Below are 25984 nucleotides of genomic sequence, written 5' to 3'. Positions count from 1 at the left end.
GAGAGCAGTTACCTGTGATATTTCTTTATTTTCTGTTTGGATGATCTGTCCATTGCTGAAAGTCATGATTGTGTGTCAGTCAGTGTTTCTCTTTAGGTCTGTTAATACTTGTTGCATAAATCTGAGTGCTCCAGTTTGGGGTGCATATATATTCGTAATTGTTATATCTTCTTGCTTTATTGCTACCCTTGTCATTGTGTAATGGCCTTTTTAACATTTCTTTCCCACTCTTGACTTAAAGTCTGTTTTACCTGATGTAAGTAAAGCTACTCTTGCGTCCTTGTTTTCCATTTTTGTGGAGTGTCTTTTTATATTTTTGTTTCAGTCTGAGTTCTTTATAGGTGAAATGAGTTTCTTGTAGACAGCATATTGTTTAGTGTTCTAAAAAATCTTTTCAGCTACTTGGTCTTTTAATTGGATAATTTAATTCAATTAACAGTCAGCATTCTTATTGATAGGCAAAAGTTAACTAAGGCAATTTTATTATCTGTTCCCTGGTTGTTTTGTAGATCATTTGTGTTTTTCTCTCTTACTATCTTCCTTTGTAATTAAGTGATTTTTCTATAGTAGAATGTTTTGATTTTGTGGTATTGATTTATAGCGTATATGTACAGCTCTTTGCTGTGTGATTGCCAGGAGGTTTATAGAAAAAGTCTGGTAATTTTAACAGTTTATGTGATTGCAAAGAAATGTCAAGTTGCAAAAACTACAGTTTAATATTCCTGCCCTCCATATTTTGAATCTTGGACATTACAGTTTAACCTTTAAATATTGCCTCTTCACTTGTTGTTGTAGCTATCATTGTTTTCAATAGTTTTGATTCAATTTTAGTGTCCATACTGGATGAATGGTTTATTTACCCCAATTACAGTGTTCAATTATTCTGAATTTCTCTTTTTTTTTTAAGCCAATTAGCTTAATACCTGCAGATATTTTCTTTTACAGATTACTCTCCTTTTCTTTCAAGTTGAAGACTGCTTTTTTTTTTTTTTAGCATTTAAGACAGTTTTGGTGTTTATGAATTTCCTCAGTTTTTGTTTATCTGGGATAGACTTTTTCATTTCATGTTTGAAAGATACCTTTTGAGTACAGTATTTGTGGATGGCAATTATTTTCAGCTCTTTGAGTATAGCATCTCACTCTACTGCAGAAATCTGCAGGATTTCTGCTGGGAAATTTGCTTAAAGTCATATTTGGGCTCTATTGAATATGATACTTCTTTTTTCCCTTCATTTTGAGTATTATTTTGCTTTGTTTTGAGTTTTGGTAATTCGATTATGATGTCCTTTGGGTATTTTGTTTTTGGATTGAATTTATTTGGTTACTGCTGAGCTGATGTACTTGGTGGTGCCATGTTTCTCTAGCATTATGGAATTATTTTCTTAAATACACATCCTAGGCGTATCTCCTTCAGGACTGTTTATTATGTGGAGGCTTTTTTATGTGATAGTTACCCATAATTCTTGCAAGCCCATCTATTTTTGCACCTTTGATTGTGTAATTTCACATGGTCTTTCTTGATCCTTGGTAATTCTTCCTTCATTGTTCAAAGTCTGCTTTTGAAAGTTTCTATTATTTTCTGTTCAGTTGTTACATTCCTTAGTTTTTGGTATTTCTGTTTTGTTTGTTTTTGTTTATTTTTTTATGTCAGTTTTCTTATATTTTTTTCCCTGGATTGTTGTCCAGATTTCGTTTACTTTTCTTTCTCTGTTTTCTTCTGATTATCTGAACCTTAAAAGGATTGTTCTGAATTCTCCATCCGACACCTTATAGATCTTCACTTCTTTTGAGTACATTGCTGGAACATTGTTGGTTTCTTTTGGTTGTGTCTGTTTCCTGCAGTTTCTGCAATCATTGTGACTTTGTGTAGATGCTGCACCTTTGAGGAAATAGCCTCCTCTTCTAGTTTTTGCAAGTGTTCTTTGGTGGTTTAGACCTTTACTACTTAGTATTGCAAGTTAAACACTGGACTGTTCTCTTTTCCCATTTTGGAGAAGACTCATAGTGAGCACCAGAACTAAAACATTGGACAGGTACAAACTCATTGCCCTGTAGGCAGATGGTCCCTAGTCTGGGGAACTTATAGTGAACACAAAATAATAAATGCTACTTCAAAACTAAATTGCCACCCTGTCATGTTCTCATTCTGGGAAGACTTAACTAGTTACTGGAACTTAATGCTGACCTTTTGCTCATTTTCAGACGAGGGAAAAACAGCTTTGAATATCAAGGCTCTGTGGAAAATCTCAAGAGAGATTTGGACCTTATTGCGTATTGTGCCCCTTGTAGTACTGTGGAGCCAACTGGTCTCTTTGTGTTTCTCCTTCTGTTTGGAGTTCAAAATATTCACCAAGGTTCTTTCACCAGTCAGTGTGATCTTCATTCTGTTGTTTGTCCTCAGTTCATTCCAGGTGGGTCAGCCTTTCTGGTGTTCCTAGTGGTGTTTGTGGGATAGGATCAAAGTGTGCCTTCTGTGAAGATTCTGAGACAACAGAGGATGTAGAATGTCCACATCCAGTTTCCTCCTCTCACCTTCGAAACTGTGGTTCTGGGGAAATTTTCTGAGAGTATTTATGCTTGCTTGGGAGAGAGGAGACCACAGTTTAAAACAGTGATTTTCCATGCCAGTTGCAGAATGTGGTTTTAGTTAGCATTTTATTTGTGACTAATGATATTAAACATCTTTTCATGTGCTTATTTGCCTCATTAGTGCATTTTTTGTTAATGTATATATGTGCTTTAGTGAATTGTCTGTGTTTTGCCTACATTCTAATGAATTGTTTTGAAACTTTGGAGTTTTAAGAATTCTTTATTTATTCTATTTACTAGTACTTTGTGGGATATGTGGTTTTTGACTGTTTTCTCCCTGTTTTGTGTCTTTTTATCTACTTAATACTGGGTCTGTAAGTGCATTGGGACAGTATTACTTTTGATAGTCTATAATTTCTTGAATTTGCTTTTCACTTTAATGTCTGGAACATAGTTACTTTTCTCTTTGTTAGCTTTTCGTATGTTTTTAGAGACAAGGTTTAGTACATTGCCTAGGCTACTCTTTTTTTTTTTTTTTTTTTTTTTTTGAGACGGAGTCTCGCTCTGTCGCCCAGGCTGGAGTACAGTGGCCTAGGCTACTCTTGAACTCCTGGGCCTACGCAGTCCTCCTAGTAGTCTTGCCTCTCTCTCTCTTTCTTTTTTGTTTTTGTTTGTTTGTTTGTTTCTCTGGAGGCGGGGGGGTCTCTCTCTCTTGTCCAGGCAGGAGTGCAGTGGTGTCGTCTCTACTCACTGCAAGCTCTGCCTCCTGGGTTCAAGTGATTCTTCTGCCTCCGCCTCCTGAGCAGCTGGGACTGCAGGTGCCCGCCACCACGCCCAGCTAATTTCTGTATTTTTAATAGAGACAGAGTTTCACCATATTGGCCAGGATGGTCTAGATCTTCTGACCTTATAATCCGCCCGCCTCGGCTTCCCAAAATGATGGGATTACTGACATGAGCTACCACACCCAGCCTCTGGTGGTTTTTGTTTTTTGTTTTGTTTTGTTTTGTTTTGTTTTGAGATGGAGTTTTGATCTGTCACCCAGGCTGGAGTGCAGTGGTGCAGTCTCAGCTCACTGCAACCTCTGCCTCCTGGGTTCAAGTGATTCTCATGCCTCAGCCTCCCGAGTAGCTGGGACTACCGATGCACCCCTCCATGCCCAGTTAATTTTTGTATATTTAGTAGAGATGGGGTTTCACTGTGTTGGCCAGGGTAGTCTCAAACTCCTGACTGCATGATCTCTCCGGCTCGGCCCTCCAAAGTGATGAGGTTACAGGCATGAGTCACCACATTCAGCCATTCTTTCTACATATTTTTAAAGCAGGCTGCCTTGTAAGTGTGGATGAGTCTGCACAGTGAAGTTTCTAGTGGGGTTTGTTGATACTCTCTTAGGGTTAGGCGAAAGCTGGGCATTGTTATCTTTTAGAGCATGAGGATGTAACTGAGGTGAGTTCCCTTCTGGGCTCTTCTGATGGAAGGGAATGTTGGGGCAATCAGAATGCCAACTGTGGTCTGCCGAATGCTGCCTGGTTGATGCTAGGAGTATGTGGTGACACAGCTTCCTGTTGGGCCTTGCTAAAGGGGATTTAAAAAAGAGGTTGCAAAGTTCCAAATAACTTCAGTGCACCTGTTCTTTTCTCCCACATAAATAAGGCTTATCTCTCCATAGGGCCCTCTTTATAATATCCTGGTGGGTGAAATGGAGTACTGCCTACTTTAACTAGATGGAGATATACAATTAAGTCCAATTTTGTTACTACTGACACCATCTGGTTAGAAAAATGGGAGCACGGCCTGGTTCAAATGACGAAGAGGTGTGTACATCAGCTTTTTGTTTGGCCTTGCCTAAAATACTCTGTGGTGGAATCTGTGTGCCATCATCTTCTTCTACTTTATGGCAAATGAAAGATTTACTCCTCTCTTTGTTGATACTCCAGAAAAATCCAGAGTGCCAGTTCCTTTTGCCAGCAAAGAATGGAAGACAAGCTTTTGGCTTGTTCTGCTGACACTACTGTGCTGGGAAATTGTGGTATACAGTCTGCTTCCTAGTGGTAATTAGGATAAGAATATCAGTTTCCTTCTTAGCCCTATTGCAGCCCTATTGTGTCTGTGTGTAGTGGAGTGTGGGAGAATGCTATTGTACTTTTTTATCCCTTGGTTTCTGGCAGTATTGTGGATAAGTTTTCAGTTTTTATGTCATTCTTTTCCTGGTGTTTTGGCTAGGAGTAATAGGATTTTTTTAGTGGCCTGGGTTGGAGCCTTCAGCAGTACCCTGTCTGGAACATGTAGAAGGCAACAAGGAGAGACAGGCAACTTGCCATATTGTCATTCGTTGAGTCCCAATGTCCCTATGCACTCCGGCTTCTGGTTTTATCTTAAGAATTTTGAGATGAGTCCTGAAGAGTACTCAGTCCTCATATTAATTATTCCCAAACACTTAGGTGAGATCTTGAATTCACTGCTCTCTATGTGCAGATTTTTTCAGTGTGTTTCATAATAGTAGTTATGGATCTCGGTTTTGTAGACATTGTTCTTTCTGGTCCTTTCAATAGCTTTTTCCCTGATCTTGGTAATTTTCTTAAGAGTTTAAACCTCTTCAGGTCTCTGAAGTTGCCTTTGTAGCTCTCAACTTTTTAGAATTCTGTCTCAAGATCCCCTAGTTCTGTTGGTTTCCTTAGACTCACAGATCTAGTTCTTCATCTAAGCAGTCTGCATGGTTTCACATGCTTTATCTTGTGTCATGGATATTGTCATTATGGAGCTTATATTAGTTGTTTCTACTTTTCATTCAGAGATACTATCGTTCTTAATTGATATACAGTATTCAACTTCTATTTAATGATTCTTTTTTCCCCTTTTAGTTTTTTTGGGAAAGCAAAGAAGTGTTTTAGTACATATCTTTTAATATTCTTCTTTACTGAACTTTGTCTTTATTATTTCTTGAAATCAATTCTAGGCAAATGAAGCTAGTTGAATTTTGATGTGTTCATTTTATTCTATTTTTGTACTGCCTTCTACTTATGCTGAGTTTCTATTTCTCATGGCAAGGATTAAAGTTTTTTGTAAAATAAGTTAAGTTATATAGGATGAGCTGTTTTTAAGAAAAATACTAAGCAAATTGTAATAAATCTGAGTAGATATTTGAAAATACATTAGTTATACTTGAATAAGAAGTTTGGAAGATTAGGAAGAAATAGAAAATGTTTTAGGCATATAACATTTTGGTAAGCAAAGTCTAATTTAAATGATTACATTTTGTGACAAATAGTTGTTATAATGATTTTCATTTATTTGTGAACATACGTATTTCTTGTTTATTTATATTTTATATTCCCAACATCGTCTTATGTTATGAATTAATCAATCAAGAGTTGAAATAGTGACATTTCTTGAACTACTGTTGTTTCCTAGGTAGAATGATAACATTTCTATATAGAAAATTGTAGTAGACACAGTTAATATGTTGCCTGTATTCGCTTTCTGTCTTTTTAAAACTTTTAGATTTGGGAGCACATGTAAAACTTTGTTACATAGGTAAACTCATGTCACTAGGGCGTGTTCTTCAGATTGTTTTATCAGCCATGTATTAAGCCTAGTACCCAATAGTTACCTTTTCTGCTTCTCTCCCTCCTCCCACCATCTACCCTAAAGTAGATCCCAGTGTCTCTTGCAGTATTTGATTTTCTGTTCCTGTTTTAGTTTGGTAAGGATAATAGCCTTCAGCTCCATCCGTGTTCCTGCAAGAGACATGATGTTATTCCTTTTTATGGCTGTTTAATGTTCAATGGTGTATATGTACCACATTTTCTTTATTTATGCTTTAATTGCTGGGCATTAAGGTTGATTCCACATCTTTGCTATTGTGAATAGTGCTGCAGTGGACATTCGCATGCATTTGTCTTTGTGGTACAATGATTAATAGCATAAATCATCATTGATACCACTTATATAGTGAGAATATACTCTGGGTATATACCCAATATTGGGATTGCTGAATCAAATGTTAGTTCCGCGTTTAGCTCTTTGAGGAATTGTTATACTGCTTTCCACAATGGTTGAACTAATTTATTTACACTCCCACCAAGGATATATAAGTGTTCCCTTTTCTCAGCAACTGTGTCAACACCTGCTATTCTTTGTTTTTTAACAGTAACCATCCTGACTAGTGTGAGATGGTATCTTATTATGATTTTTACTTGCTTTTCTCTAATAATCAGTGATACTGAACTTTTTTTTTTCCCTATGCTAGTTGGCTGCATATATGTCTTCTTTTGAAAAATGTTGGTTTATGTCCTTTGCCTACTTTCTAATGAAGTTGTTTTTCTCTTGTAAATTTAAGTTCCTTATGGAGATCTTTGTCAGATGCATGGTTTGAAAATACTTTATTGCATTTCTTTGATGGCCAGTGATGATGAACATTTTTTCATGTGTCTGTTGGCTGTGTGAATGTCTTCTTTTGAGAAATGTCTGTTCATATCCTTTGCCCACTTTTTGATGGGGTTGTTTGTTTTTTTCTTGTAAATTTGTTTGAGTTCTTTGTAGATTCTGGATATCAGCCCTTTGTCAGATGAGTAGATTGCAAAAATTTTCTCTCATTCTGTAGGTTGCCTGTTCACTCTGATGGTAGTTTCTTTTGCTGTACAGAAGCTCTTTAGTTAAATTAGATCCCATTTGTCAATTTTGGCTTTTGCTGCTGTTGCTTTTGGTGTTTTAGACATGAAGTCCTTGCCCATGCCTATGTCCTGAATGGTACTACCTAGGTTTTCTTCTAGGGTTTTTATGGTATTAGGTCTAACATTTACGTCTCTAATCCATCTTGAATTAATTTTCATATAAGGAGTAAGGAAAGGATCCAGTTTCAGCTTTCTACTTATGGCTAGCCAATTTTCCCAGCACCGTTTATTGAATAGGGAATCCTTTCCCCATTTCTCGTTTCTCTCAGGTTTGTCAAAGATCAGATGGCTGTAGATGTGTGGTATTATTTCTGAGGACTCTGTTCTGTTCTATCGGTCTATATCTCTGTTTTGATACCAGTACCATGCTGTTTTGGTTACTGTAGCCTTGTAGTATAGTTTGAAGTCAGGTAGCATGATGCCTCCAGCTTTGTTCTTATGACTTAGGATTGTCTTGGCAAAGCGGGCTCTTTTTTGGTTCCATATGAACTTTAAAGCCGTTTTTTCCAATTCTGTGAAGAAAGTCAGTGGTAGCTTGATGGGGATGGCGTTGAATCTATAAATAACCTTGGGCAATATGGCCATATTCACAATATTGATTCTTCCTATCCATGAACATGGTATGTTCTTCCATTTGTTAGTGTCCTCTTTTATTTCACTGAGCAGTGGTTTGTAGTTCTCCTTGAAGAGGTCCTTTACATCCCTTGTAAGTTGGATTCCTAGGTATTTTATTCTCTTTGAAGCAATTGTGAATGGAAGTTCATTCATGATTTGGCTCTCTGTTTGTCTGTTACTGGTGTATAAGAAAGGATCTAGAACTAGATGTACCATATGACCCAGCCATCCCACTACTGGGTATATACCCAAAGGATTATAAATTATGCTACTACAAAGACACATGCACACGTATGTTTATTGCGGCACTATTCACAATAGCAAAGTCTTGGAATCAACCCAAATGTCCATCAGTGACAGACTGGATTAAGAAAATGTGGCACATACACACCATGGAATATTATGCAGCCATAAAAAAGGATGAGTATGCGTCCTTTGTAGGGACATGGATGCAGCTGGAAACCATCATTCTTAGCAAACTATCACAAGAAGAGAAAACCAAACACCGCATGTTCTCACTCATAGGTGGGAACTGAACAATGAGATCACTTGGACTCGGGAAGGGGAACATCACACACTGGGGCCTATCATGGGAAGGGAGAGGGGGGGAGGGGGGAGGGATTGCATTGGGAGTTATACCTGATATAAATGACGAATTGATGGGTGCTGACGAGTTGATGGGTGCAGCACACCAACATGGCACAAGTATGCATATGTAACAAACCTGCACATTATGCACATGTACCCTAGAACTTAAAGTATAATAAAATAAAATAAAATAATTTAGAGAAAGAAAATACTTTATTCCATTCTGTAGATTGTCCATTTAATCTGCTTGTTTTACTTACTCTGTTTTGCTCTGCAGATGCTCTTACATTTAATTTGATCCCTGTTGTCAGGTTTTGCTTTTGTTGCGATTACCTTTGGTATATCTGTCATGAAATCTTTGCCCATTCCTGTGTCCGAGATGGGATTGCCTAAACTGTCTTTCAGGGTTTTTATAGTTTTGTGTGTTACATTTAAAGTCTTTAATCATCTTTGACTTTTGGTAACTGTAAACTGGAAGGGGTTCAGTTTTAGTCTTCTGCGTATGGCTAGCCAGTTATCCCTACACCATTTATTTACTAGGGAGTCTTTTCCCCTTGTTTTTATCAGCTTTTTTGAAGATCAGATGGCCATAGGTGTATGGCTTTATTTCTGGACTCTCTATTCTGTTCCGTTAGTCTAAACATGTTTTTGGACCAGTACCATGCTGTTTTGGGTAATGTATCCCTGCAATATAGCTTGAAATTGGGCATCATGATGCCTCTAGCTTTTTCTTTTTGCTTAGGATTGCCACAACTATTTAATGTTGCCCATATTCTCTTTGGCATTCTGTAGTTCTGGTCTTTGTGAGCTTTGAGTACTTGACATCTGAGTTGGTTTTGAGGTCTCTAGAGAATGTGTATACATTCCAGCCTTGCCATGAGAGGAATCCAGGAGAGGTGGCCATGAATATATATATTGTGCTTTTCAAAGGATTCTGCTGTATTTTGGTGGATGGCCCAATGCTTGTGATCCGATGGCCTTCTCATCAGATGACCCTGTCAGAAGAAACACGTCTATAAAGACAGTTCCTTACTGGCAATGATTACTCTTAGTTTCTGACATAGTGAAGGTGTGAAACTGGTATGTATTCGACAGAAGCAGTGAGCTTCAGTTACCATACAGCCATTCTGTTATTCACTTTTAGTACAATATTCAATAAATTAAATGAGATTTTCAACACTTTAATATAAAATAAGCTTTGTTTTCAGTGATTTTGCCTGACTGTAGGCTAATGCAAATGTGCTTTAGTCTGATTAATGTGATGAAATCCTATCTCTACCAAAATTACTTAGCCAGGCATGGTAGTGTGTGCCTGTGTTCCCAGTCAGTCAGCAGGCTGAGGTGGGAGGATTGCCAGAATCTGGGAAGTCAAGGCTGCACAAAGCCATGATTGTGCTACTACACTCCAACTGGTTGACAAAGCAAGACCCTGTCTCAAAAAATAGAATAAAATAAAATAAATAAATGTCTTAATCATGCATTAGGCTTGGCTAAGCTATGATGCTTAGTAAGTTAGGTGCATTTAAATGTATTGCCACACTTTCAACTTATCATGGTTTACTGGGATGTAACCCTGTCATAAGCCGTGCAGCATCTGTTCTGGCAGAAGCCTTGTGGCTCTTAACCAGGGTCTACTTTATTCCTACCAAGACAGACATCTGTAGGAGAGTTTTGACAGGAGGAGAGTTTGGTTTGGGTATAACAGTCAGGTGAAACAGAGGATGGGGCACCACAATACAAATGAAATAACAGAAGTAGTGTATTACAGAGAAAAGATAGCATGCCTTGCAGGGTACATGGAAAGGGGGAACTTTCTTGGATGCTCAACCCAGGAGAGGCAGTGGGAGAGAACTATGGGCCAGAGCCTTTGTTAGGACTCATGGTATTACCCCAGCAGGTTTCCCTCAGTGATTCTAATTGGTGGGTTTAGAGCAAGTTACAGGAGTTCAAGGTGTGACTGACGTAGTTGTGGTGACATACCTGGGTCATCCTTCTAGATTGTAAGGGTTAGCGGGGTAAATCAAGTAGGTTGTATCTAGCTCTTCCATAGGGAAGTGGTAACCAGGAGGCAGTTGCTTAAGGCAGATATGTAGATTAACTATATTGAGGAAGTAGAAGAGGGAGAAATTAGAAACTGTGTCAAGGGCAGCTAAGTCCTGCTTCTAATATGAAAAAGCTCTGCTTATATTCAAAATGGATGCCAAGGCAACCGAAAATTATAATTTACTTCAGGAATCCATCTCCCTGTTTTGTGCCGCAAAAAGAATTAGTGACATCTAAAAACCTAAAAATGTAATAGCTAGATGACTTTTCTGAGTTTAAAATATTGTTTTTAATACACATTGAGCATCATGTATAGATTTCTATTGTATATTGAAAGAAGGGATCTGTCAGTGTTGCTGTGAATACATCCCACATAATAATTGTGTGCTTATCATGAAATAAGCAGAGATTATCACAGTAAACTGAAAACTGAAGAGAACTGTTGAATATTTGAGCATCTCTAACTCAAAAATCTAAAATTTAAAGTGTACTCCATAAATTGAAAAGTTGAAAATTTCGTACCCAGCCTCGTGATATGTCCTAGTGCAAATGCAGGTGCACAGCACATATTGTATTCACCATCCCCAAGGGAAGAAGACACTCTGAGGTCCCTTTAGCTGTTACATACCTTTTCCATCCATGCCAGATAAATCCAGATAAGCAAGGCCACGAAGGGTAATAAAATGCCACTTAATGTAGACTGGATGTGCCAATGACAGATTCTCCACAATGCCCCACATGGGGTCAAAACCTATATGCACTGTTTTTTGCTTATTCTCTACTTAGTGATGTAAAGAGACTGTATCAGAAAAGTCCGGCAGATACCCTTTTGGGTAAAAATGATAAGAAAAAGAGAAAGCATTTATGTTTGTAGCACATAAAGTGAAATGTAGAGAAACTGAACTGTGATGTAAGTGAAACATTTATAGAAGAGCGTAACATTGGAATGACCACCAATGTGACTTGAAGAAAGAGAAGGATAAACTGTTGAAGTTATGTGTAGAAAGGATGAACTGAAGTTAATGAGAAATAGAAAAACACTGCATAAAGTTAAAAACGTAAATTTTGATCATGTATTGAAAGAGGGGATCTGTCAATGTTGCATTGAATACATGCCACATAATAATAGTGTGCTTGTCATCAAACAAGTGGCTGTTATTGCAGTAAACTGAAAACTGAAGAGAATGGTTGAGTATTCAACAAGCTAGTTGCAGAAGTTTAAAAATAACTGCTGGCATGTGCTAATGCGACAAGCATGCATAAATCTGAACTTACTGTGGTTGACAAAAGCTTGTGTACTGTGTTCAGGGAGTGGAATTCTTACCAGTTCATTATTATACTAACAAAAAGGCACGGATTACCAGCAACATCTTTTCTGATTGGTTTCGTAAATACTTTGTACTAGCTGCTTGTAATCATTGCAGGAAGCTGGCCTGGTTGACATCTGCTCTGCTCATCCTTCAGCTGAAATTTTACTCAGAAATAATCTTTTTGCCGTGTCATTTTCTCCAAATGTGACTGCATTAATTCAACCATGTGATCAGGATAGACTATCTTTAGATCAATAAAGACTAAATACAAAAATTTTTCTTGAATAGCATGCTGGCATGAATGAACAGAGATGTGAGTGTGGGAGGTCTTCAGAAGGAGTTAGCATGAGGAGTGATGCTGTATATGCTGTTGCCTGTACTTGCAAGGCAGTAACTAAAGACATCATTGTCTTAATGTCTGGCCCAACTATGCTTTGTGACTGTGTTCAGTGATGACAATAAACAAGGTGGTAACTTTGTTGCATATTCTATGTCAAGTAAGAAAAAGAATGACATCTCTCTCCCTTAAATACATAAAATAAAGCTACAAGAATTGTATATCAAGACTCTAACATTAATAATAAGGCTCTGGTTGTTCATTTAACAATTGTGAAATAGCCAGAATAGTCTGGTTGAATTAAGGTGATTGTGATAATAGTGATGATGAAGATGATATTTTTAAGACTGCAGGGAAGGTGTCTACAGACAATGTGATGAAAATGCTTCATGGACTCATCGAAGGACTAGGACAGCAGGCATTCATAACAAGAAATCATGTCAGTTTATAAGATGAAAGACATCCAAGGTGAAAGCCATTTGTGTATGAGGCAGATAATTCTGCAGAAACATTTAACAAGCCATTTAGGCCGTGCATGGTGGCTCATGCCTGTAATCCCAGCATCTGGGAAGTCAAGGCAGGTGGATTTCTTGAGCTCAGGAGTTCCATACTAGCCTGGCCAACATAGTAAAACCCCATCTCTACTAAAAATACAAAAATTAGCTGGGTGTGATCGTGGGCACTTGTAGTCCCAGATACTCAGGAGACTGAGGCAGAATAATCGCTTGAACCTGGGAGGCAGACGTTGCAGTGAGCCTAGGTCATGCCACTGCACTCCAGCTTGGATGACAGAGACTCCATATCAAAACATAAATAAATAATACAGTGTGTACAGTAAATTTCTCATCAAAATACAGCATCATGGGGGAGACTGAGAGCCTGCTGTTCTGTTGTTCTTGTTGTTGTTGCAGTTTATCAACTGATACAGGTACACTCATACATCTCTTAATGATAGGAATGCAATCTGACAAATTTATTGTTAGGCAGTTGCATCATTGTGGAACATCATATGGTATACTTATAGAAGCCTAAATAATGCACCTTATTACACAGCTTTGCTCTATGGTATAGCCTCTAGTTTATAGGCTACAAACCTGTGTAGCATCTTACAATACTGAATACTATAATTATAACACAATGGTGTTTGTATATTTAAATATAGAAAAGATTCAGTAAATATCAATTATAGTCCTGTGGGACCACTGTTGTGTGTGTGTGTGTGTGTGTGTGTGTGTGTGTGTGTATTGTCTGTCATTAACATGGCCCATGAGTGTATGCTACCTTGCTATTTAGTTACCCAGACACTGTTTTTTCACTCTATAATGTTGTGTCATTTTTTTTTTTTTTTTACTGTTTTAAGCACTTATGTGTGAATTAGTATAAGAAAATGGTTACTTGTCAGTGGCATATATAAATTCCTGATTACGAATGATGGTGATGCCAAACAACCACAGATTGTGCTCTTGGTGGCTGAAATTGTGACACCTTTGCTTTCAGATAGTTCAATATCAAAAACTTTGTTTCATACTCAAAACTATTGACGTTTGGTACACAGTTACCTTCAGGCTATGTGTATAAGCTATACAGAAAACAAATGAATTTTGTGTTTAAACTTGGGTTCCATCTCCAAGGTATCTGTGGATATGCAAGTACTTAAAACCCAGAAAAGTTGGAAATTTGGAACACCTCTAGTCTCAAGTATTTTCGATAAGGGATGCACAGTATGTGCTAACATTTAGTAGAGGGTAATGCTGTGCATTAAAAAAAAGTAACTATTTTGGTAACATTGAATGGAAAATTGATTCCAATTTACAAAATGGAGAGAACTAGAGAAAAAGTAGAGAAGAGTATTATAATATATGGTAAAATATTCAGAACTTAAAACATCTCATTACTTGAGTTCTTACTAATATGTGTAATAGATATAAAATCTGTTATAAGGGTTGTTTTGTGTTTTATATTAACAGAATGCTGCATTTTTATATGGCCTTGGTTTGGTCTACTTCTACTACAATGCATTTCATTGGTAAGTTAATTTATACCATTTGTTTCCAGTAAATGGTGATTTTAATGTCTATAACCATACATTTCCAGTAGTATCACTTATTTTATGCGAGTTCCTAATCAAGTTCAGCCTATCATCCTTTCCTCTTGGCCAGTAACTGGTAACTTGATTATAAACTGCCATGCCCCTGTTTTATGTTTTACCCTATTTGAGTGCTGTCACAGTTTATCTTCCTTTGGATAATGTCACAGATTATCTTCCTTTGGACTGTGACAGCACCCAAATAGGGTAAAACATGATCAAGATTTGCAATGTGTAGGTTGCCGTAATGTTTTTACAAAGTTCTTAAATATGCACTGACAGCTATTTGACGTGTTTTCCCACAGGTGAATATGTAACTTTAACCTGGGTAGCTTTTCCTACCATCTGTTTTTCTTCCTTCTCTGCTTTTCAGCCATTTAATTACCTCAAGTCTGGAAATACTGAATTGTTTGCTACTGAGCATTAAAGATTCTGTGATGATTTTTTTCATGAATGGTATACATTGTTTTAAGGGATCTTAAACTTAATTCATAACCTTCCTGTATAATCAGTCATAAATCTGTTAGTTTTTGGTCACTGTTATCTAATCATTTATTTAGTAGTATAAGCAGACCTGTTGTCTGGGTCCCCAGTCTTAATAATTTAAACAAAATTCCTACTGAAAGCAAAAAAATGTGTATTTTCTGCATATTTTGGCATTGAAATCGAAAGACATTTCTGTTCAGTTATCATTGGGAAGGGTACCGACAAAGGATCCTTTGAGTGCTGCTTCACAAGACCTGTTTGGCTGGTACGGCCTCTGCTCAAGTTTGGTTCCTGATTGCTGGACTGGCTGTGCCCAGTTGGTCCTGCAGGCTGTGCTAGGCTCATGGTACCCACCCAGATCTCACACCCACCAGTGGGGAGCCAGGTGCAGAGTTACAAGACATGGGTGAGCCAGTGACCATGGGGTCTGGCCATGGCATACAGTTAGGTGTGCTGGCAGGTTGGGCAGCTCCAGTTGCTGGCACATGGGTGAGTTCTGTGCAAGTCTATGGCTGGACCAACAGTACCTTCGGTGGCTTCTACCTTGGGCATCTGGACTAGGGGAGCGCTGTGGCACTGAAAATATTCTGAGATACCAGAAACCACAGAGCCCCAAAGGGGGTGTTACGGTTTGTTACAGCTCTGGCTTGGGGAGTTCCGGTGTCGGAGCCCCCACAAATGTTACAGCACATAATTATGGCTCCCTCACCAAGTCCACACACTTCCAATGAACAGGGTTGCATGCCTGCCAGTTGGTTCAGCCCCATTACCTGGCTCCAGACAACAGCTCCTGGGCGGGCCTGGCCCCACTGCTGCTTCCTGTCAAATGGGGCAGCTACCCGGTGCAGGCAGAGGGCAGGACTACAGTGTTGCAGTCACTTTATGCCTTGCTCTTTGGCGGGTACTGGGTTCTTGTTCTGGGTCCACGAAGAATGAGGTAACATGGACAACTAGAGGGTGAGCAAGGCAGAGAAGTTTTACTGAGAAACAGAACAGCTCTCAGCTGAGAGGGGAGCTCAAGTGGGTATCCCCTACCCGAAGGTGGATAGTGCTAAAGTATAGCTGAGTCTGGGGTTTGTGTGGGCTCAGAATGGGGGAGTGCATGCTGATTGGTCCAAGGTGGGCCTAGAAAAAGCACGTTTTGGCTGGCTAAAAGTTGTCAAGGAAGTTCTCACTCTGGATCACAGACTCAACCTGGAACTGGCAGCCCAGTTTTCAGGCTTCAGGCTTTCTCTGGCTCGAATGTCAGGTTTCACTGGGGACCTGACCCTGACTGCCCAAGTCAGTGTTAACAGTGGTAAAGAATTTAGGGACATGTATTCAAAAGAAGGATATAAGTTTTAGTTAGTAGAATAATTTATTATACTTTGCTTCATGTAAAGATGGGAAGATGGTTATTTTAATCAGTATGTATAATTATTTCTCTGAGCGTATAGATAAAATCATTTTAGCCAGAATTAACTTAGAAATAAACAATTGTGCATCATGTTGATTAATTTTAATATATTTGTGATAACTCATGTTCTCCCACAGATTGAAGATAAGAACATAAAATCAATTGAGAGATAAAGCTAACATAGATACAAAATAGTAATGACTTTAATATATATGTTACTATGCTAAGTGAAAGATTAATGCCTTTAAGTGATATCTGTATAATTCCCCAATCCCCCACCTTTTAAAATGTGTAATCTTGGAATTAATGGATATTAATTATGGATAAAAATATACGTAATTTTAGAAGTAGGAAATTAGTTATCAGACTGACCTATTGGGGCATGTGTGTATCCTATATCCTATTTTGTGCTATTACTGGTATCTATATCTTTTTATACTCTATAGAAAATTGTCATTTGTATTACAAACACTTAAGATTCTAAATGGTTACTTTCAGCGTATTTGGAGAATAATTTAGATTCAAGCGGACTTTTTGCTCTCGTATTTATTTTTGAGGAAGTTATCATTTACATAATTCAAGCAGTAAAAATATTAAAAATAAACTCAACTCACTAGTTAAAAAAAAAAAAAAACTCTGCTTATCTGTGGGTTTTCTTTATTGGAGAGACCCATTTTAAAAAGAAACAATAATTAAGACAATATAATAGCATTTAAGCAAACGTGGATTGATAGACTAATGAACACTGAATTAGATGGGAGAACCCAGAAACAGTCCCACATGAACATGAGTACTTGATTTATATCAAAGGTAGCACCATATTGCTCTGGGATTAAAATAGTCTGCTCCGCAGGTTATGCTAGACTATAGGAAATCTATGTGGAAAAAATAAAAGTTGATCCCCTACCCATATTATTACACATACTTAGAATAGTAGTTAGATAATGGCAAACAGGCCAGGTGTTTGCCTATAATTTCAGCTCTTTGGGAGGCTGGTGTAGGAGGATCCCTTGAGCCCAGAAGTTCATGACCATCCAGGACAGGACATCAAAGGGTCTACAAAAAATGAAAAAATTAGCTAGGTATGGTTGCATGAGCCTGTAGTTCCAACTACTCAAAAGGCTGAAGTAAGAGGATTGCTTGAACCCAGGAGGTCCAGGCTGCAGTGAGCTGTTATTGTCCTGCTACACTCCGGCATGGGTAACAGATTGAGACCTCGTCATTTACAAAAAAAGAGTAAACCAAAAGTGAAAGGCAGAAATAAAATTTTATAAAAGGTTGGCTTATATGAAGCTGAGTAGAAGGAGGATTAACTTTCTCACTTCACTTTCTCACCTTTTCACATTTTCCTGCTGTTCCTCCTTGAGATGTTTCAGAAAGATTTGTAGTAATTTCCACTAAAATTTAGATATATTTGAATAGTTGATGGAATTGAGAAAAAAAGGATTATGAGCTTTCTTACCCCTTTCTAATATTTTCTTTTCATTCATACTGTTTTTTATAAAGTTGGTACTTTCATTAAAATTGAATACCTAGAATATTTCCTATACTTACGACATACACATAAGTATTAAAAATTACAGTTTCTTATGTTTATATGTTTTTCAGGGCAATTAAAGCATTTCAAGATGTGCTTTATGTTGACCCCAGCTTTTGTCGAGCCAAGGAAATTCATTTACGGCTTGGGCTCATGTTCAAAGTGAACACAGACTACAAGTCTAGTTTAAAGGTAGGTGGTTGAGATTTTTCCCACATACACAACTTCACGTGCATGTATGTGTATGCGCACATGCACATTTGCCCATGCACACTTTATTTAATATCTCTGAGAAGTGTTGGAATTTAGCACTATAAAAATCTTAGAAAATTGAGGATATAACCTAAAGGGTTGAAAAAAGGTTGGAACTGAGTTTCAGTATATAAAATAAATACGAACACTTGCAAGATAACTTTAACGTCTTAAACTTTTTGTTTTATTTAATTTTAAAAGTTTTTATATAATCAGGAGATGGTGAAAGTTTTTATTTCCTTTGAGCATCAACATTATTGCATGTGTCTGCCACCAAAAAGAGAGAGAACGTGCCAATTAGTGATGTCATACAATGACATGTATGTCAAACAATGATTTAACTATTGATTATTGTTTTGTATAGGTCTCATTAGAAACCTACACCTATAACAGCAAACATATCATAACAAAGTTGTATAATATAATATTCTCTCTCAGCTTTTGGGCTGCTAGTTGGTAAATACACAGATTTTGGGTAATATGCAGATTTTTGGGAAAAATTAAATTATTGTTTAAATATCTTAATTCTGTGGAAATTTGATTTCTCAAAATTTTTTTAGTATTTTGCTATGTGCAGCTGTTTCATATTTTCCAAGACTTTAATGAAAATAGGCCTTACCTTTAAGTTAAAAGCATTGTTTTTTGAAAGAATTATAGCTTCTGGAGAAAATAATAAGGTTTGTGATTTTATGACTGTTAAGTATGTTTCTCCTTTTCCAGATACAGCTCTTTTGTAGATTATCTTAATTTTAAAGGTGGAGGGTATTTATATGACTTAACAATAGGATTTACTTTGAACCCACTAACAGAGAAATACTAAAGGAATACTTTTTAAAAGCTCTGTGTTGTTTGGGGTCCCCCAAATCACCCTGAAATTCAGTTATTTGTTAGAGGAACTTAACCCAAATAACACGTATATTCATGGTTACAGTTTATTACAGTGGAAGGATACAGGTTAAAATTATTAAAGGAAAAGATATATAAGGGCAAAGTCTAAGAGAGAGAACCAGGTGGAAGATTTCGTTTGTCCTCTATTGTACATCTGTAAGCTGCAGTTGATTCTCCCTACAGCAAGTTAGGAAAACATGAACAGAATATTGTCCACCAGAAGAGCTCACTGTTGCTTTTCAGAGTTTTTACTAGAATTTGATCTTGTAGCTGTGGAGGACCTGCCTACTAAGCTGCCTTAGTAGCTTCCAAGTTGGGCTCCCTTAGTAGCTCAGTCTCCAGTGCCTATAGAGAGAGGTCTGATACCATATTGCCCCAGGCCTCTGCCATAAATCAGTTATTATCATAACTATCTGGGATGAACCAAAGCCCCAGATAAATAAAGACACTCTTGTCAGACTAGATATCCCAAGGACTTCAGAGATTACTGTCAGGAGCTTGTCAAGATTATATCTTCCTTTGAATGTGCTTGTCTGACTAACCCAGAGTTGCTGAATTAATGCCTTAACTGCATGTGTTTCTTACCCAATTATGCCTCGTTTTAAGGTTTACAATTATGTAAACTGTTTCTGCTGTTTATGTTTTTAAAGAATGATACTGATGGAACATAGTCATCCCAAAACATTAAAATCATTGCAAGTAAACTACGTAAATTAGATTTCACACTACTCAGAAAAAAAGTGGAATTGAGGAGTCCCTAAGTCCAAAGTTAAGTGCAACTGATGTGGAAAAGTAGAACAGAATTTTTCAGTTTTTCTGAAACTCTCAAACTTTCAGTTTTTCTCAAATTCAGAGCAACATTTTCAAATTGCTTACTATTTGAGATACCTGTGGATTTGAAATTGAATATAAGTACAGCTATGCCACTTTGTAGATTTAATCCTCTCTGCACATTGTATGTGCATATGTATATATAGTATGTATATGTATGTGTATGTATATATTCACACACACACTAACATATAATGTCTATAAAAGGCTCTAAGATGTTTTACAGCAGAAAATAAATAGGGTAAAATTTTCTGAGAACATATTTGTTTTGCCAAAGCAATGTTTTATGGTTGTGTTCTTTGGAAATATATTGGAGAGAGAAAGGAATAGGCACAATACATTATTTTTTTCGTAAGTATGAAATAACGCTTATAAAAACCAAAGGAGAAAAGATTTAATTCAGTAGTAAATACAGTGTTATCTTAAAGAATTTTATGGATGCAAAGCTCTTATTTTAATGAAGTGGAAGTATTTAAATATTTAGGCTGAGAGTAATTTGAGGGTTCATTGTCATGAGTTCATCAACTCACTAAAAGTGTTCCTGGTTATTTGGTTGTAACAGATAACTCATGCCTGTGTGTGCTTTTCTTTGCTTAGTCATATGTAAAAGGTAACATCCTTCAAGTAATGTTAGTTTTAGCAAAAAATGTCTTAGATATATGCTGTTTTCTTTGTTTTTGCCCATCTTTCATTTATTTTAAACACCCAACAACAACCTTTTGATGTTTATTTCATTTGTATAGCATTAAAAAGTTTTGGGATGTTTTCAACATTAATCTCACTCTCAGCTTGAGTATGTTACTTGATTTTTATCTCATCCTGAAATTAAGTTTTCCCTCATAATCAAAATTTTCCTGGTCTATTGTTGGGATTGTTATAGGTATCAATAATTTAACTGAGAAAGAGATATTTCTGTATATTGCTGTAAGTACTTAGCATTTAAAATGAATACAGGTTTGAGTTAGAACAAATATCTCCATTTTCAAAGTTTCCAGTTTTCTTTAGCTGGTTAGTAGTTTATCTAGCTAAAGATGGAATCTATCATCATATTTGTGTAACAGCAAGTGTTTTCCAGCAAAGTGTGCTTCGAGGGACATTTTGGGCTTTACTTTATAAATTCCAACTCAAAAACTACTAACTCATAATAGGAAGTCCAGACTTGAAGGTTAGTTGATTCAGGTATACAGATACCTCATCAAAAATCCATATTCATGTTTGTTTTGAGGCATATATACATACCTCAGTAAAGCCGGAAAAAAGATTGTATAGAAGTTTACTAAATATTTGCTTATCTCTATATATGCTAGTTTATTTGAACACACAACATTAGAAGCTTTTGGATTTTTAAAATCCTTTGTGTTTGAAAATGAGGATTATTGGTGAGCGTACTGAGGTATTTATTGTCCCCTTAAAATTTGCTAGTGGAAAATAATAAATGCTGATTTAAGAGGCAGATATGAAAGGGGTAAGGAAGATGCGAATTAACAGCATCATTCCCATGTTCAAAACCAGGACAAAAAAAAAGCTCATGTTTTATTACTCTTGTAGCATTTTTTAAAAACATAAATTGATTTTATTTTGCCTTCTAAATAAATGTATAACCTTGTCTCAGGGTGCTTAATTGGTTCTTATGATATCTGTGGACATAGGATAACTATATCCACCTTCTAAGACATAGTAAGTAAGATATACAAAATTATCTAACAAAATTTTACTCTGTTCTTCAGTATTTAGGATACTCTAAGTACTGTACATAACCTAACAAAAATAAGCTTAAAAATTAAGACATCATGTAGGTTCTTAACAAATATCGAATGGATGAATGTGACAGGAGACACATCTAGATCAGAAATCAAGTGCTCTTTGAAATTGCTTTTAATTATATAACGGCACATAGACCAGCAGTCCCTATCTACATGTTAATATAAAATAGTTTTATTTAAGGACAGAGTCTGGATTAAAACTCATGGAACATCAATTGTGATTGACGTTATTAAGTCATGAAATAGAGTTGTTAGTGAGGACTTTTTAAACTCTTAAAATTTGCTGTGGTAAGAGATCATAAATGCATATAACAAAACAACTCAGGCTTTATTCCTCAGATCGTTTTGGGATTACTAAGTTGCCTTGAATAAAAATAAACTGTGTCGTATGTAACAGAATTTTTTTTAATTTTAAAATTATTTTTTAAATTTTATTTTTAATTGACATGTAATAATTGAACATAGTTATGGGATACAGTGTGATGCTTCTGACACATGTATACATTGGGTAGTGAGCACATCATAGTTTTAGCGTATTCATCACCTCAGACATTTCTTCATGATAAGAACATTTGGAATCTTTTTTCTAGTTATTTCCAGATACACACTATATAATATTGCTTATTGTAGTCTGCTTGCTATACTATATAGAACACCAGAAGTTATTCCTCTCATCCACCTGTCATTTTGTACTCCTTGATTAATTTCTCTGCTTCATTCTGTCCCTCCAGTCTTTGCTGGCCTCTGATGACCACTGTTCTACTCTATATTTCTATGAGATCAGGTGTTTTAACAATGTTGTAGAATAGCTGAGATCATGCAGTATTTGTCTTAATGTCCTCCTGGTTCATCTGTGTGACCGTAAATGACAGCACAGTTTAAGATCTCATTTAACATCATCAAATAGTTTCTTGAAACTTCAACTTTAAGCAAAATGATATACACAGTACCATTTTTTTTTTTCTTCATCAGAGTTGTAACTACATTAATTTGAAAGAAGAAATAACTTACTGGTACTTTCTTCCTTTTAAATGGAAGAACAATGTGTGTATGTATTATATACGCATATATACATACACATGTATGCACATATATATCAGATTTTCTGACCTTGTTCGATCATTGATAAACACTTAGGTTGATCTCATATCTTGGCTACTGTAAATAGTACTGCAATAAACTTGACAGATGTCTCTTCAGCTACTGATTTCATTTCCTTTAGTTAAATACCAGTAGCTGAATTGCTGGATCGTATTGTAGTTTGAGTTTTGAGGAGAATCTGCTTACTTTTTTCCATATGACTGCACCAATTTACATTCCCAGCAGCTTTGTTAAGAGTTCCCTTTTCTCTGTAACTGTATCAGCATGATACTTTGTCTTTTTGATAATAGCTGCCTTTAAATGTATGAGATGATATCTCACTGTGATTTTCATTTGCTTTTCCCTAATGATTGATGTTAAACTTTTTTTCATATACCTGTTTGTTGCTTGTATGTCTTCTTTTGAGAAATGTCTGTTTAATCTTTTTTCCTTTAAGAAAATTGATTTATTAGCTCACCAGGTCACACCTGACACTCAAGGAATCTGAGTTAATCTTACGTGTCTGGAAAGATAAGCAGTGATATCTGTTAAAAAAGAAAGATTATTTTTAAATGGAGCTCAGATTGTCACTTTTTGTCCTAAACACTTCAGTAGTTTTCTATCGTTATGATTATGTTCAGAATAGAAAAAGACAATACAATTTCATATTATCTCCTTCATGTTTTTTGGGGCCCTTAACAGATGCTTGTTATTCTGTAGTGCATTTTTTATCTATGCAAGTCCTATCTTACTAACATTTTTTCAAGGAGGCATCCTTTTGTAGGTGGTTAGATCTGTGCTGGACATCTTTTACTTTTATGTGAAATTCTTGCCATTGCTGAATTGATCAGATGAGCATAATTATTTACTTTAATATTTCTCTCTGGCTAAAGCTTTTTGGTGGAGAGATTATGTTTGTTTATTGTTATATGCATAATACGTGGCCTTAGTACGCGTGCAGTTTACCTGTCAAATGAAAAGGATATTTGAGGGCTGTATTTGCTCAGTATTGACCAAGCTTAAAGTATACATTGATGAATAACATTTTTTATCATAAATAAGAATGAGAGATTTTAAAATATATTTTATATAAGGAAATTATGCTTTAAGAGACTGGCTGTCACTGTTTTCCAGGATTGAGTGCAGTGGCTGTTCACAGGCATGATCATAGTACTCTGCCTGGAACTCCTCGCCCAGAGTAATCCTTCCACCTCAGACTCCCAAGTAGTTGGGACTACTGTTCTGTGCCATTATGCCTGACTTTCTACAAGGAAATTCTTAAATATTAGTAGAGCATATCAGTATGCAGTAGTCGCCCCTTACCCACAGTGTTGTTTTCTGAGGTCAATTACCTGCAACCTTGGTCAGAGATATTAAATGGAAAATAAAGAGAAATAAACAAAAACAAGCAATTTGTAAGTTTCAAATTGTCACTGGGCTTAGTGGCTCATGCGTGTGTCACTTTGGGAAGCTGAGGCAGTTGGATCATGAGGTCAAGAGATTGCAACCACCCTGGCCAACAGAGTGAAACACCGTATCTACTGAAAATACAAAAATTAGCTGGACGTGGTGGCGTGTGCCTGTTGTCCTAGCTGCTGGAGAGGCTGAGGCAGGAGAATCGCTTCAACCTGAGACGTGGAGGTTCCAGTGAGCTGAGATCCAGCCTGGTGACAGAAGGAGACTCCGTCTCAAAAAAACAAAAAAAAAAAAAGAGTTTTAAATCCTGTGCCCCTTTTGAATAGCAAGATGAAATCATCCTTTTGTCCATCGTATCCAGGCTGTATATATTAGCCGGTCCGTTAGTCACTTACTAGCTGTCTCAGTTACCAGAGTGAAAAAACATTGTATCTGTAGCGTTCATTACTATCCAAGATTACAGGCATCCATTAGAGGTCTTGGAATGTATTCCTCAAGAATAAGGACATGGGCTACAGTATTCTGAATTGTCGGAAGTAACCATTTGATAACTTTATTTTTAGTGCCCATGTTTTGTATTTAGATGCATTGTAGTTGGGCTTGAGAAATGCTTCTTTAATTAGCATAGTTTATATTTAGCAGATGCATACTTATACACGGCTTTCCTAGAAGGAGAATGGTTATACTAAATTGATTTTAAAATTAGTATCATATTTTATTGAGTTATTTCTAATGTTTCAGTATACTTAGTACAAAAACATTTTGATCTAACTGCTGTCTAGGCAACAGAAATTATTGCCTAGGGAGATCCAGAAAAGGCTTCATAATGCAGGTTTGAATCCTAGCCTAAGATTTTTTTTTTAAGAGTATGAGATGATGTTTGCTGAGGCAGACGACAAACCAGTGAGGGAGTGGAGGAAGTATTACAGGTGTGGGACTCTTCCACTTTTAAGAAATGGGAAATACTGCAGTTTGACTGGAGTTTTACTTCATGACAGCAAAATTTGGATGAGACCGAACTATGAGCATCTAAAGAAATTATGGATGTCTAGGAAGATGCAGCAATAGAGTACTCATGTCTTCAGAAATGTGGTTTAATTGATAATTTGTCTTTGGAAAGGTCATTCTTAAGCTTAGTCATTAATTTGAGGATTGGGTGACTCTAGTTTGACTATTGGATACTGAAAACGGAGATGAGGTTATATAATTTTGTCTTCCTTTACTGTCTTAATGTTTATTTTTTTGGTTCATTGTATTTAATTTAGCCTTTTATAATGTGAGGTGTTGTGCATGACTTTCTTTTATAAATATATAATATGCTTTAAAAGTCTTTTCTCATATGGATGTTTTGAAATATGTAGTTTCAAAGTATTTGCTGTTTAAAAATGTTTGGCATTTTATGCTGCTTAGGGGTGTGGAATAGTAAAGCAGTAATTTTACTGTAGCATTCAAATTTTTTACTGCTCCTGGCAGATCTTCAGTACTGACAAATTAAATGTAGGCTGAGTAATTTGAATTATATACTGCTCTTTTTTCTTTAGGTTTTACTAAAATAGTACTGAAGTGCTATAATCTTACAAGTTATTTTCTTCTTTTTTTTTTTGAAACAGAGTCTTGGTTTTGTCATTGAAACAGAGTCTTGGTTTTGTCACCCAGGCTGGAGTGCAGTGGCGCAATCTGAGCTCACTGCAACCTCTGCCTCCTGGGTTCAAACAAGACCCTCCTGGGTCTTAACCTCTTGGGTAGCTGGAACTACAAGCACCTGCCACTACGCCCAGCTAATTTTTGTATTTTTAGTAGAGACAGGGCTTCATCGTATTGGTCAGGCTGGTCTTAAACTCCTGGTCTCAGGTGATCCACCCAAGGTGCTGGGCCTCCCAAAGTGCTGGGATTATAGGAGTGAGCCACTGCACCTGGCCAGATTATTTTCTTTTCAGGCCAGTTTCTATCCTGTGGTGACTTGTTTAGGAAAGGCTGTATTCTCATATATTTAATGTGATTTCAAGACAGATTTTACTTAAAAATATAGTATGGTCTGAAGTGTGGCTATTATGATTTCCTTTTTGTGTTGAGGAAAATAAGTATTCTGTGCTTCCGATACTTCATATACTTAAAAGATAGTCTGTATTGTCTTGTTCTGTTAGCATGTTAAGG

The 25984-nt window shown here is 36.6% G+C and overlaps 1 protein-coding gene across 6 annotated transcripts in view; it reads left to right on the top strand.

Annotated features, from left to right (window-relative positions):
• Positions 1 to 25984, top strand: part of LOC111535634 (histone demethylase UTY) — a 227888-nt gene that overhangs the window by 52098 nt on the left and 149806 nt on the right. For all 6 annotated transcript variants that reach the window (XM_026451718.2, XM_026451717.2, XM_026451716.2 and 3 more), the window contains exons 5-6: positions 14063 to 14121; positions 17672 to 17792. In XM_026451718.2, coding sequence (XP_026307503.1) covers positions 14063 to 14121; positions 17672 to 17792 — 180 coding nt within the window. The remainder of the gene's footprint in view (positions 1 to 14062; positions 14122 to 17671; positions 17793 to 25984) is intronic.

This window comes from Piliocolobus tephrosceles, chromosome Y (assembly GCF_002776525.5).
Source record: "Piliocolobus tephrosceles isolate RC106 chromosome Y, ASM277652v3, whole genome shotgun sequence".
NCBI lineage: Eukaryota > Metazoa > Chordata > Mammalia > Primates > Cercopithecidae > Piliocolobus > Piliocolobus tephrosceles.
Note: the sequence above shows the minus strand (reverse complement) of the source record. Positions and strands in the feature narration are given on the sequence as shown.